The following is a 15,731-nucleotide window of genomic DNA, read 5'->3' on the forward strand; positions in this document are numbered from 1 at the left end:
ATGAGTGAGTTAAATTATTTACGCGATCAAGTATTTCGCTATTTTTAATTTAATTTATGAATTTTAGTTAGTGGGGACGTATTTGGTATTTCGAGTTGATTAAAAGTTGGTGAAAATTTGATTAGAAAATTAAAGTATACAGGCAAATAAACTAATAGATTGAATTCAACGAAAAGTAGTAATATGAACTTCTAATTAATTGAAATAAGTGATAGATAATTGTACTGGAAATAATCGAAAATTAGAATGTGACTGGAAATAATCGTACAATGATTGAATGTTACATGTATGGAATACATTATTTTGAATGAATAAGCTCCAACAAAAACAAAGTGAATCCAAATGGCAAATAAATATAAGCATATTTTGAATTAATATATCATCTACAAAAAACACAAGAAATCAATCGAAACTAAGGAAGTCCAAATAAGGGGTTACATTATCGTCTTTGCCATAATATACTTAGATGTCTGCATTATTTGAATATCTTGTTTCTGTATCATATTCTTTGACAGTAAAAACGGGATGGTAAAATGATTGAAGCTGCATTTGAATTTGGGTAAAAACGATTGATAGTGAAGTACTGAACACCCTGTTCACAGTGCCACTATACCAACACTCATAATTACACTGTTTGAGGCGCGTTTCGTTAACCCAAGTTATAGTCTTCGGAGAATGAAGACTCCACTCTTCATGCTTCCAATTATTATGTTCAGTAGTCCACTGCAACCTTTTAATTTTATTTTGACGTCTTAGAAGAGGTTTATTTACTGTCTCCTTTCCAAAAAGGCCAATTTCTCTCAATCTCCTTTTCACTATAGAAATCCTCAAAGCAAAATCTCTAGACTCATTTATCTGAGCTGCTATCTATGGGCCTATGAAACGTCGATCACCTTAAATGATTAATACAACACGTTTATCTTCAGCGGTTATGGTTTTTCTGCCCTGAACGTTTTTTATCGCCAAAGCTCCTGGTGGATGCATATTTTCGCAAGCTATATTCCTTGTTAGGTTGAGGTATTTTAAAATCAGCGGAAATATTGCCTGGACTTTGAAGACTTGCGATTAATGCATGAGTTTCAGCCTATTTTAAAACTTAAAAGTTTGAATTTTCGAGAACGAAAATAATTCGTATACGAACTACAAAAAACCTGTCTTGATCCAAAAAGTATGAATCACAGCACGTTATTTCATTTCACAAGGCTAACTGGGATTAAAAAAATGTATGGATTATGGATAAACTTGATGCACCAATATGTTGCAGTACTACTGGTCTCAGGAGACGAATATACACTTTGTAAGAACAATGACAAAGGTTAATAAAATAGGTAGGTATTGACTTACGACTTTTTACAAGACTCCGCCGTGATAAAGATTTACAAATAATTATTTAAAAGTTACACTACATATTCGTAATTAAAAGGATTGGAAATCACTGCTAACGACACTAGCATTAACCCTTGAGCGATCATTTTGTACTAAGCCAGATTAACGATAACTAAATTCACATTTAAGGAAATGGACCAGTGCTAAAACCTTTAAAAATTATGAAAAAATTAAATAATACAGTAGTAGGAAAAAACCCATTGGGAAAGGAAAAAAATATAACAAAAATAGTAGTAGTACTGCAATTTGTTAATTAAAATATCATGATTGACCATTCAAAACCTTAGAAAAATCACAAAAAGTTGTTATAGCGGAGTGACTCTTGCATAATTTATGCATTTGTTACTTAAAAACTCAAATTGATGGGAAGTATGTATTTTATATTTAAACAGTAATGATAAAAGCCTCTCCTTGACCAATGTTTCTATGATCTCAGATAACGTGAGAAGGAGTTCAATTGGGCAATGATTCGACAACTTACGAAATATGAGAATGGAGGTCATAAATGGAAAACATACATTAATTCATACCGACTCAGAAGCCGATTAGTTGAACTTTAAAAATTAGGAGAATTAAAACATATGAAAAAGCAATTAGATACGATAAAAGTCGGCATATTTAAAAATAATAGGAGTTTGGAGTAATATATCGTAAGTAAGGAATCGTGAATTCAGGACGGAAATCTAAAATAAATAAGACCAAACAGTCCGAAATTCCACCGCAGAAATTTAAAGAGTTTTTCACGTCAATATCAGAAATAGGTTTAAAATCTCTTGGTGACTCTTAATTGGAATAAAGCTTCTTTTTGAATTCCGTGCCGTCCAGGAAGCAATACTGAATATAAACAATTCGTCGTGCTTAGATTTCTACAACATCAACAGCAAATTGTTTGAACACTTCATCTATTCAATGATCGTCCACTCACCATTTTGTTTAATAAATGAGAAGGACACTGGCCAGAATCTTTCAAAATAACAAATATTCTACCATTACATAAAACTGGTGACGTAGACTTCCCTGAAAACTACAGACCGATAGCTATTTTACCAACAATAAACAAAATATTCGAATTTATTGTTAAAGAAAAATTGGTAAATTATCTAGTTTCTTACTCACTGCCTTCCCACAGATATACTCCTCGACAAACTAGAATTTTATGGAATTAGGGAAGAAGCATACAATTATTAGCATCTTACTAAAAAAATAGAAAACAGTATGTAATTTGTGAAAACAGAAACTCACATTTACGCAGTATATACAATGACATCCCTCAAGGATCTATTTAGAGTCTACTCCTATTTATAACATTTTTCAATAATTCATCGGAAACTATCGATATCTCTTGTATCTTATTTATAGATGATACCACAACCTTATCAGATGATGCACAAATGAGTGATAAGACTTCATTAAATGAGTAGTTCGTAGCTAATAAATTGAAACTGAGAATAAAACGAAACATCCTTTCATTAGTGTAGACAAATGGGCTATGAAATCGGAGCTAGTGAAAATACTAGGCATTCACTTGAATACCAATTTAAGTTGGGAACATCATATTGATCACGTTTGCTCAAAATTAGCGATTCAAATCTTTGTAATTCGTCAGTCAATCTTTTATACCTATTAATTTATTAGAAACTGTATATTACTCACTTTTTTACAGCAAAATGACATATATTATCTGTGCGTTAACAGCTCATCAGTGAACAAAATATTTTTATTACAGAAAACATTAATGAGGATCATTCACAAATTGCCCAAAACTACAAATTGCAGAGAATCTTCAAAAAATCAAAATATTGCCACTTCTGTGCACGTATATTTTAGAAATATTGATAGAAATACCCAACAACCGATTGTTCTGATGAAACATAAAGATATTCATGATTATTTCATTAGAAATAATGGGGGCATTGTACATTCAAAATCTGGATACAAAACAACGAGTTGAATGCCACATGTCAAATTTGTAAAATATTTCATACATCAAAGCCTTTTCTTCTGAAAGTAGTAATAACTTTTTCCGATTATTTATGAATTATTTATAATAATTAGGATATATCATAATATATTATTTATAGTTATAGTTTTGCAACTATCTAAATTTATCTATTATAGTTAAGACATCAAAATTTTCTATTGTACGAATATAAAAAGTGATCCCGTCTCTAGGATAGGTAGAAAACTGGAAAATATTTGGGGTTTGTTCTGTAAAAAAATTTCGTAACACCACCGTATACAAGATAAAGGGTGTTGAGAAAAATAGAGAAAATAAATTATACACATTTTTTATAACTTTACCGCAAATACTGACATTGTATTGAAATTTTATAGGACTATGTTTTGGAAGCTGATACATCCAATGAATTTGTTTTTATGTCTGATTCTCATAGAGGACGTTAGTTACATGGTTCGTACTAAATGGTATTGAACATAACTCTTTCAATATTAAATTTTTTAAGAAAAATTTCAAATGAACTGAAACCGATGCTGGTATGAAGTAATGTATTAAGTTAACAAAATGTCACTATATGACAATTTAAAAAAGGCTAATAACATAAAATAGAATTCAATTAGAGTAAATGTTCAAAATGTACTCCGTTTTCACGAATATGTAAGTCTATCCTTTTTTCTAAAAAATCCATCAATTGAAATCAATCATTGAAGTTACGTTGAATTCTGTCTTTCAGCTCTTGAGGTAAATTTACCTATGTAGCATAAACTTTTTCTTTAATATAAGACCAAACTGTGTAATCCAAGGGATTAAAATCCCAATACTGAAGAGGTTAATGAATCGGAGCTTCTGGACCTCTACCTAGCCATCGTTTCGGAAAATGATTACTCAATCAATTACGACAACTATCAAAGTGCGGTGATGCTCCATCATACATGAAAAATAGAGATCTTTACTTGTTAAATCTTCTAATATCTCAAATGCAGGCACATATCACCACTTAAATTTCCAGTGTGATAACCTATTAATTTTTACCTGAAGTTGCTGCCCAACTATTAGCTTTAAATGAGTTTTGGTAATTTGATACCCTTTTGACATGTGGATTCTCATCACACCAGTAATGTGCATTATGGAAGTTAATCATACCTTGTCGCGTAAAAGTGTCTCCGTAAAAAGATAGTAGATCGTCTGGCAAGAGCTCTTGGACTTGTCTGTCATGATAAAGATGTAGCTGTTGCTTTTTAAGTATCCTCCAAGTACTTGAATAAGACGTATTCGTTTGTCTTGCCACATTCCTTACGCTGTTGTATTTTGATCAACTAAATTTAAAATCATATTTTCTTTATTAATAGTTCTTGTTGTTCTTCGCTTACCAGAATTTATTTTTTTAGGACTAACATTCCCAGTTTCGCGACAACGTCGTTCAATGGCTCTAAATGTATTTTCACTTCTCTGTATAACGGGTAACAGCTGCATTAGAGTTTATAATAACTTTAACAATACTTTATACCAGCATAGGTTATTTAATTAAATGATGATAAGTTCACTTGAAACTTAATAAATCTAAAATTGAAAAAATTATGTTCAATACTACTTGGTACGAACCGTGTAACTAGCGCCCTTTACGAGAGTCAGACATAAGAAAAAATTAATTAGATGTATCAGCTTCCAAAACATATTCATATAAAATTTCAATACAATGATGGCAGTAGTTGCGGCAAAATCGTTAAAAATGTCTAAAGCAAACCCCAAATATTTTTCAGTTTTCTATCTATCCTAGGGAGAGGATTACCTTTCTTTCAAAAATCTTGTATATAGCGATTATTGATTAATTATATATTATAATTAATACGTAAATTAATAATTATATGAATGGGGTCAATAAACTATCTACCTATTCCGCGTAAGCTCCAATTTCATATGTATATCCAGATACTATGATACATATGAGTTGTAGCATCATAGACATTGTAGCGGATAGTGATATGCAACGGTGAATATTTAGTTCTATTAAACACTTAGGTATAGGATTTTTTTCTTCTAATTCATAAAACGTTCACTTCATATGTGATAAATATGAATCAAAGCTAGGTGTTAATCTTAGGCCTTATCAGATACATGTGAAAAACCGTTATAATAGAATGACCCGCGTGTACTTGTTTTACAATGAATATGCTGAAATAAAAAGTAAATCAGCAACATTCGAAATAATGACAAACAAAAATAGGTAACAGAATTGCTCATTTGATTCAGTAATTATTATATTGTCTCTAGTTTGTACTGAGGCAAAAGAAGAAGAAAGATATTGAATCTATGGAATAATATAAAAAAAATTGGCAGTAATAAATGATTATTCTTTGATATAATAGATATAATTTTCAGCGAACATAACTTTCCCTACTAAAGTATAGTAGCACACCATTAGCACCACCACTAGAATTCGAAATCGAATTTACAGACGCGTACAATGTCGGGCTACACGGCTCGGATTCAATGAGCGCATACTCGTTTAATAATCTAAAAAGAAACTTATGCCGACCCTGCTATTCCAACTCAATGGTGCCCTGCACAATGGATAATTTGTATATGAAAGTATCGTTAGCTTACCAAATCGAAATTGATCCGAGTTGATATTCAGATTTCACGTTACCGAAATTTAGTTTGAAGAAATTACAGCAAAACTCAATTATATTAATTGTTGCTCTTCTGCATCATCCTCATCTACGTCCATTTGTATGGGATTTTGTACAGGATTTTGTACAGGAACTGGAGGTAGAGCTGGATTTAGATTTGCATTCAGCTGCTGTAGAATGTTTAGTTGTTGCATATTTGCATTTACAGCTGCTGCTATATTTTCTTGATGGTTATTGTTATTGAAGTTCTGCACGCCCATTGTGTTCCGTTGGTTTTCCAGAGCTATTAATTTCTGACGTTTCTCCTCCATCAAACGGTCCCTACAAACAATAATAAATATTACTATTACTTCTGTTCAATATCTTATTTCTTAGATCTTTTATATATGTCTATTCTTCTAAATGTTCTTTATTTTAGGTCTGTTTTAAAATTCGTTCTTTTAATAATTTTTTAAAAGAAAGATAACAATTCATTTCGATATTTAGAAGAGTAAATTACTATTCTTAGAGAGGATTTATGTAAAATAAAATGAATTGTTTAAGAAGAGATATATTCTGCCGCTTGTTCTTCTTGAAAACCGAACCATAATATGAATTTATATAATTCTCCAACAAACCAAAAATAATTCCTCCTACTCAAGGATCATTTTAGATAATTTCATATTAGTGAATAAGTGAATGTCTAGGAAAATCGAAGAGATTTCTTTCTTATTCTACTGATTAGTCCCAAAAGGGACTTCCATATCAAGCAAAGATGAGTTCAGAAGAAATACTGGTATGCTTACAGTGTCCAGTACGCATAACAGTAGGTATCATCTGGAGAATATCGAAAAAACTTCCAACAGCTCTTTTCTTCAAGGAACCAAAGGAAACCGCCGAATAGCTCATCTGTGAGTGCGCAACTGTTCCATAGACAAAGGCTGCTAAACACACATTCAAGCAATCAAAAGCAGGAAGAAATAGACCGCAGCTACTAGACAGGTCGTTGCCACCTCACTAGTAAACATTCTAGGGTACACATAAAATAAAGATATAGATATAGATTCACAGCCTTTACGCCCTAGCTTATCTAATCTAAGCTAAGGCAACTACAATAGTAAGCAAATATGGTCCAATAAATTTTTGTCCCGCGATCAGAATAATACGATACAGTGGTTTTAAAGAGATTCTATTATTCAACTGACTGCGATACTCTTGTTTCAAAGATCTACTTTTCCAAATTTAGCATGTGACACACGAGAGCGAACCGGTTTTGAACTGCGTAGTACCGAGAATGCGGTGTTGGGAAGTGATTAGTTGTTTTCTACACAATAAGTCATTCCATTTACTCAGACATTATGAAGCAGTGATACTTGCAACGCCAATTGTTTGTCTATGACAGATTCGTGAGAAGTGATGAGACTATTACAGCTGCAAAGATAGTTCCGTGCGTAGATTTATGTCCATTGACATTGAGCTGTTCGGGGTCGGAACATGATCCTAAGATGGCTGACAAATCTCAAATTTAGTGGAAAGATAATGAATCATACGCATCTTGTTCCAATTCACAGTGTAAATGGACAGGGTGGTTAGCTAGATATCTTGCTATGAGCTATGAATTAATCGTTAATAGGCTAAACCAATTTTACATAAAACATCAAAATGCCGTTCCCACAAAATTCTCACTGTCCATAAACTTAAGGCTCTGCTAACAGAATGCAAATGCAAGTAATTTTGGGATCAAATTGAAATTTTCTTTATGAAAGATGAGGCTCGTTTCCATATATGAATCTGTGAATAAGTTAAAGCTACGTTACGGATCTTCAAAGAATCCACATTTTATCTACCAGTTTCCTTTAAGCTCAAAAAAAGTAACAGCTACTATTGACTCGGCTCGACTTAAATCCAGGACTAAGAACACAACGAATCGTCTCAAAACGTGTTTGGTTCCAGCAGTATCGAATCAAATCTCATACCACTTCCTGTTCCTGGGCCTGCCAGGTATCCTCACTTATCGAAGAGTGACATTTTTCTGAAGAGATACTTTAAGAGAGAGATACTTCAACTTGAAACTTGAGTTCTGAATACGAAATAATGGATATTCCCTTTAACGACATTATTTTGCAAATAACAGAGATGGCTTTGGTAACTGAAGTGGTGAATAATAGGCTTCTATTTTGTGTGGATAAAAATGCATTAATGTAAAAGTTGGCTGTGCGTCGACCTTTGTTTCTGTTCCTATGAGAATCTGGAATCCTATCGAATTACGCTTCAACGACTTCGTCCTATGGTACTTGTAGGTAGAAATACTCTGAGATATAAAAACAGCCAACAGTCAAATGTAGCTATGTCTGGGGAACAGCATAAATGTCACTTCAATTTATTGAAGCCTTTCTACATAAAATTTTGATTCAGGATCATGGTGGTAAACTAAATCCTTTCTATCTTTTCTATAACTTCAAATGTTGAGAGAATCGCATACGAGTGTGTTTTTTGCATATTAGTGAGTGTTACAGCCATTTTATTTACACAAGTCTACAATTTACGTCAAAACGAATCTGTTAATGGACGATCTTGCATAATCATTAGCAGTAGATAATCTTTTCACTCTCACATAATATGTCTTCATTTAATCTTATATATTATATAAGATAAAATAAAGATAAAGTGTTTTGGTGCTATCCCGTTCATTATAAAAAAATACTGTGACGCGCCGCGCCAACTTTGTACAGCTGAGGTTGCACGAATGAGTTAACCGATCTAGAGTAAACTTTACACGTGTGCAAAAATATAGTACCACTTTGAGAAAACTATCATGAAGAACCTTATAGTGCCCTCTCCTATCGTACAGCTGGTTACTTCCGTATTTTCTGCTGGAAAGGAAATATTTCGATATTTAAACGTAACAAATGATTATTTTTTTTTCGTGAATGTAATATTTCTTTCCAATTTACAGCTAACAATAGATCATCATTTCATGAGGACAATTTTTTATAGAGAAATATTTATTATTATCGATCTTTAAAATATAATAGTTATTTGGTTACAATAAACTTGATAAATGAATATTTTATACAAACTACATGGCGAAACATTTTTTTTTGTTGATGTATTTTCATTTGAGAAGGGTAATTTATTTTTCTACGATATTCAAGTTTGGCGAAGATCCAACACCAAACTCATCTTTAGAAAACAACACAATAAAGTAAACATATGGGGAAAAATAACTATTCCTATAAATTTGGAATAGATTATTTAATATTTTATATTATATTGGGTCTGCTATGAATTTTTTTGTGCAAGAACACAATTGGATTTTCAAACTCATTAAAGTTAATATAATTAATATTTTGAAATAATCTTTTATCTTATAATAAATCATTTCTAAATGATTATTTCCCTGAAAATTCCTTTCTATTTGTTAACAATCAATTTCCAAATTATAATATTTGAAATCAATGTATTCATAAGTACATGATTTAAATATACAGTATATTACAGTATATAAAAATATAGTATTACTAAAAACATTTTCCAAATACAATTCAAAAAACAATTCAGTATTAAGTGAGCGATGTATAAACTCGGAACCTACAGAAACAAAATGTGCGTAAGGTTACTAACCTAACCATTTTACTAGGTTTTTTACAGTTTCATTTATATCAATCAATGCTGTGAGAGGGGAAATAGTAGAGTAGAATTATTATGTATTAGGGCAGAGATGTCAAACTCAATTTTGCAGAGGGCCATATATTAAATTTTGAATTCGTAGGTGGGCCAGATCTTCGTTCTCTGTATTAGCTTTAGCAAACATCGATTGTTGACCTTGAATATTAGATTTTAAATATGACAATGTCTCTATTCTTATATTCTTATTTTTTCAGTGTAACAATCGAACTTTGACTCATGATCGTATCATAGTGTCTCTTCAAATTAAACTCCTTACAAACAGCAACTGTTCGATTACAAATCAAACACACATTCTATGAAAAATTTTCCATTTAGACAAAAACTCACTATCAACTTTAGGTTTTTGTGACTTTATGCCAAGATCGTAACAATTATGGATATCGCACGCGCACGACACAAACAAATTCACAATACCTTCACTACTTCGCAGTACATTTAAAATTCTTCTCCAACCGTATCGCTTCGATTACTCGACTCAACTGACTCACGTCACGCTGACGCACTCTTTTTTTATGGTTAAGGAAGGTTGTAGTCTAGATTCGAAGCGCGTGGAAGATTCTATCGTTCTCGACAAAAATAATAGGATATTTCCGCTTGCTGCTAAGATATGGCGATACTGTCTTTCTCTCTTTCTAGGCACGCGCTGCTCTTGAAATTACTTATAAACATCTGTAGACTTGAGAATGCGAGTATTTAAAACATCCGTAGAGAAATCGAATGAAGTCTAAAAGCTCTAAAAAACATGATTCTTCTTTCTGTGACTCATTGAAATCGCGGGCCTTATTGATACGGCCCAGGGGCCGGAAGCGGCCCGTTGGCCATATCTTTGACATGACTGTATTAGGGTGTCCGTTATTTCCTAAACTGGCTCCTTGTCTGCAAATTCCCCTCAAATTTTTAGGTTGTAACAAAAAAATATCAAACCTATTTACCCTTGACATTCACATTAACCCTTGCCTAAATTATGATACATTTCCCATTTAAATAACATATGATTTTTGCAGTTAATTGTAACAATTGGAGTTACGAATACACAAACAGCTATTTCTTGTAGTAAATTTAACGCTTAAAAAAAGAATTGAATACTTTTTTTGATAAAAACCACTGTTTAAAAGTTATTTAACGATAAAGTTTCCTATTTTCATCGGTTTTTGTTTACAATATTAACGTAGTTTTACATAAATTTGAGAATAAATTTCCGTGCGCTATCCGGAGCGTCCCCAAGGTGGCGGATAGGGGAACGGCCGGTGGATCTGCTAAGGCGGCTTTCCCGGCTAAGTCCGATAGACCCGCTGACCACAAGTAGGTGCGGCCCTCCATTCAGATTGGGGGTTGAGCATACGGCTAACGAACCTATCTTATAAAAAGACATTGTTTCGAAGTACCAACAAAATGCCTCTGATATTGATAGACTAAATGGAATGAAACCCAAGCTTAGACATAAGTACTTGAGAATCGGTACATGAAATGTGAGAACACTAGCAGTGCCAGGCAAATTGGATAGGAAGCACCAAAGGGAGTTACCAGAAACCAGATAGACCATATATTAATCGACAAGAAGCTCCTCCATATAATAAAAGCTGGAAATTATGCCCCGATTCAATGAATTGAGCTGTGTATTGTAGATAAGTACCTATAGCAGTGCTGATATCCCGTTTTTGGGACAGGTTATATTAAAAAAAATTAGTCAATGTTTGTTTTGGAATATCGTGATTACGATGTTATATAAAAAGCTATCAAACGATCCAAACACTTCATAAAGTTTATCTTTATCTAAGTGAATATATATTCTATTTAGAATTGTTGCTGCACAGATTGAACTCTTTTCATCCTGTATTTTTGTGGGTGGTCAGCGCACAGATTCTATCACTACTAAATTACAGCTTAACATATGTTTATGGAGAATCGACTATTGTTCTCCATTTCTTTCTGTCTCGTATTTGTTTGTTCCAGTAACGTTCTCCTAGACTTTGCAATCTTGTACAGTCTTCTCTTCCCATCTATTTTTTGGTATACCTGGTAATATTTTTTCGTTTGGTCTCCATTCTGTAATTTTTCTAGTACCATGGCATTTTCCATTCTTTTAATGTGTCCGTATCATTGTATTTTTTTGATTTAATTGCATTCACGATATCCTTATTTTCTAATATATTCTTACTTTCATAGTTAATGAGTCTTCTGTACTCATTATTTCGAACTTTTGCGGGTCCATGAATTTTCCTAATTGTTCTCATATAGCCTTCTTTGTACAAATTTGTTAGTCTCATAGTTTCAGCGGCGTATGTACCTACTGGTTTTTTCGCAGTTTCGTAGACACTCAATTTGGTTGCTCGACTTATTATTTTGCTTTGCATTATAATTTTGTACTTATTATATGTCCTATATCTCGCATAAATTCTTCATCTCAATCTTTATGTCATTTTTTATGCTTATCATTGTAACCTAAGGCATCGACTACTTCGAATATGAGGTCATTTATCTCTACTGTTTCTTGTACCTTTTTTCTTTTAATACCTATATATTCTGTCTTCTTTTAATTAATGTTCATTCCTCTTTTTTATGCATCTCTTAAATATTTTTCTAATGCGTCTTCAAGACTTTTTCGGTCCTTTGCAATTAGAGTTAAATCATCAGCATATTCTATTATATGTTCTGTTTATTAATGATACTTCCATCGATATTACATTCCCTTATCATGCCTTCAGCTTGCTTTATCCCAGCATTTATTCCCTTACCCCAGCAAATTTTTCAGATGTATATTAGCAAGTAAAAACTTGTATTTTGGCATCCTAAAACTATTCTCAAATTCACGTATAATTGGATGATCGCTAGTTTGAAAGTCAGAGGTCGAAGGTCACAAAAATCGATTTTTTTTTATATTTTTCTGCAAATATATCGTTTCCTATTGGTTTTACGCTATTATCAATATTGAAGAGAATTAATTTCTCCACAACTTTTGTATTCAACATTTTCTTATACCTTGAGCTGGTAGTCTCGATCAAAAACTCCTGATAGGTTCCAGGAATTCGCATTTACCAAACCCATTCCTGGAGTTCTGAATCATGCCCTAACTAAATTTGATAATAAACGCGATTGAAATATTGTTAAGCTGCTCCACTCGTTGGTGGAATATTTGATAATTGCACAGGTTTGTTCGATTTTGATGATGATCGATACTATCCACAGATTTCGGAGCATTATAAACTGCTAATAATCTCTGAACCGGACAGTTTTCTTCTTCAAATGCTGCAGCAAGCTTACGAATTTTTAATGATATGAACTTAATTATTTTCTACTTCAAATGCTATTAGTGTAAATGAGAATATAATTACAAAGTAATTCAAGTACATCCTTTAGTAATTTTTCAATGACCGAAAGAGATTATGAGTGTTATTGTATTTATAAATTTTAGAATTATTAGAAAGAAAGAATGAATCTAAAAGTTGATGAATTAAATATTTAGAAATTAATTATAAGATTAATATTAGTTTTTCATCGGGACTACTTAGATAATTCTCTAAACAAAAGTTTTAGAGAATTGTATTCTCTACAATAATAATATTAAAAACAAATAGCGTGACTCATAAAAGACGAAATATTTGCAAAAAATATAAAAAAACTATTTTTGTGAGCTTTGACCACTGACTTTCAAACTTGCGACCCTCAAATAATATGTGAATTTTGAGAATAGTGTTAGGATCCCAAAATACAAGTTTTTACGTGGTATTATACTGGGTATGTCGATTTTCCGAAGTCAACCGTTTATAATGACAGATCTACTAAGGAAAAAAGTTATAATGAACAAATGTTCTCCTTTATCATTTATGTGATTAAAATTTGACTTGAGTGTTTGGTGGAGAAAAGTTTAAAGATCAAGATTTCCTATAGCACAAACAATATACGCATTAAGGTAAAATAACAGCCGGTACCAGACAAAATTTTGAAATTTTACGTAGTTGAAACATTAATCTATGGATTTGCAAAACTTTAATCGGATATTTGAAATTATTGCAAATGTTTATGCTTCTAACTATTCAAACTATAACTTTTTTAAAGTCAAAGATAAGAAAAAAATTTGTTGTAATTCGAGATCTTAACTACAACTTATTTGAAAAATATCTCCTTATTTTTTAATATTATTATTATTTGAATAATTTGATTTGTGAAGAAAATTTTTGAATCCAAAGAATGTTGCAAAATTTTAATCTTGAGTTTAAGGTTTTGGGGTAAGTATTGAGGAGATTAAAATTTACCTGTGTTTATGTATATAATCTTGAACATTTGGTAGGCCATCAATAACACAAGCTGACAAAGCTGATCTGTAGATGTTCATGTCGGTAGCTTCGTACCATTCGTTAGTTTTTTCATCATAACATTCTACATGATATATCGTAGTCACTCCTGAGAAAAAAATTCCACTTAAAATCAAAGACTCTAGATAGGGTGGGTCAAAAAAGTAATAGTTTTTGTGTATTAGTGATATTTTCACTAAATATTAGTTCTTAGGAATTGCATGCAGCAGGTAATGGTGCGCATGGATATGTATGTGCAAAGGTATGGTTTGAAAGATTTAAAGTTATAGACAAATATAAGCTTTCTTAGCTTACAGAACGTTACAAACATCAGAATCTTACAACATATGCATACTAAATTAGGAACGAGACTAACTTTATGGTTAGGCAGATAAAAAGCGAACATTGGATATTTGGCGTTGCCGTTGAATTGACTGGTTGGCCGGATTTCACATATGATTAGCGCTTGGGGTTGTCGTAATGGATTCATTTTTCATCACCAGTTACAATCCAATGCAGAAATGACTTCCTTCTATGGCGTTCCAGCAGCATTTTGGACATGCAAAACCGCCTTTCGACGTCTCTCTTGAGTTCATGTGGAACCCAATTTCCTTGCTTTTGAATATATCCAGCTGCTTTTAAACGTTTTGAAATGGCTGCTTGAGTGACACCCAAAGATTCTGCGAGCTCTTCTTGTGTTTGGAAGCAATCTTCATCAAGTAATGCTTCCAGTTCTTCATCTTCAAACTTTTTTAGTTGCCCAGGACGTTCATCGTCTTCCAAGCCATAATCACCACAACCACATCACATTAAATCACCACTACTTTTGGCAAGTTTGCTCAGCTAGAGCATGTTCACCTTAAACTTCCATCAAAATGCAATGAATTTTGGCAGCATTTTTCTTCATATTAAAGTAATCAAGAAGAACTCCCCGCAAAAACACTTTTTCAGGAACAAAGTTCGACATATTTGAGATAATTGTTGTTAACGCTTCAAATGAATGACATATACTGAAAAGACGTACAATAACAGTAGCTTTCTAACGCAGGTTCGGAATATTGTAACGATGTAATTTTCTTCAAGTTACGCCATCTATTATCAAACCAAACGAATTAAGTTATAGACCCTGCGAATCAAGTGAAAAATCAAATGGACGAAGCTATTCAAAGAAGAAGCTAATACTAAGAAAACCAACTTACCGCACATAAAGAATAACGTAAGTCGCCATTCACGAAGTCGAGCAAGTTCTGAAAACCTTATAAAAGAGAAAATCTTCCAGACAGAATGGAGTCTATAATGAACTACTATGTACGATGGCCAACATCTGACACAGTAACTCACAAATTTTACCTGTAAAATACGGCTACACTATAAAGTACTAGACGGATGGTAAGTCAGTACAATTATATTCATGTTTAAAAAAAAGATACACGAGATCCATCTAACTACAGCTTCAACTTCTTCTTTCCATGCCTTCTCCTAACGGAGGTTGGCCACCACTACTTTAAACGCTTCTCTATCTTTTGCTATGTGAAACAATTCTGGCACACTCATATTCGTCCAGTCTCTCACATTCCTTAGCCACGACTTCTTCTTTCTCCTGACACCCCGTCTAACATCTACCCTGCCTTGCATAATTGTTTGCAGAAGAGTAAACTTGTCTCCTCTCAGTATGTGACCTAAGTACGCTGTTTTACTTTGTTTTATGGTCCTTATCAGTGATAGTTCTCTGCCTATTCTGGTTAGCACTTCTGCATTTGTTGTTCTTGCAGTCCATGGGATCTTTAGCATTTTACG

At 32.7% G+C, this 15,731-nt stretch overlaps 1 protein-coding gene across 3 annotated transcripts in view; it reads right to left on the bottom strand.

Moving 5' to 3' along the window:
• LOC130897007 (kelch-like protein 10) overlaps positions 1 to 15,731 on the bottom strand; it is a 59,284-nt gene that overhangs the window by 16,415 nt on the left and 27,138 nt on the right. For all 3 annotated transcript variants that reach the window (XM_057805479.1, XM_057805478.1, XM_057805480.1), the window contains 2 exons: positions 13,896 to 14,043; positions 5,948 to 6,294 (listed from right to left, as the gene is read on the bottom strand). In XM_057805479.1, the coding sequence (XP_057661462.1) occupies positions 6,027 to 6,294; positions 13,896 to 14,043 (416 nt within the window). In that variant the 3' untranslated portion in view covers positions 5,948 to 6,026. The remainder of the gene's footprint in view (positions 1 to 5,947; positions 6,295 to 13,895; positions 14,044 to 15,731) is intronic.

The sequence above is a fragment of the Diorhabda carinulata genome, chromosome 8, assembly GCF_026250575.1.
Source record: "Diorhabda carinulata isolate Delta chromosome 8, icDioCari1.1, whole genome shotgun sequence".
NCBI classification, from domain to species: domain Eukaryota; kingdom Metazoa; phylum Arthropoda; class Insecta; order Coleoptera; family Chrysomelidae; genus Diorhabda; species Diorhabda carinulata.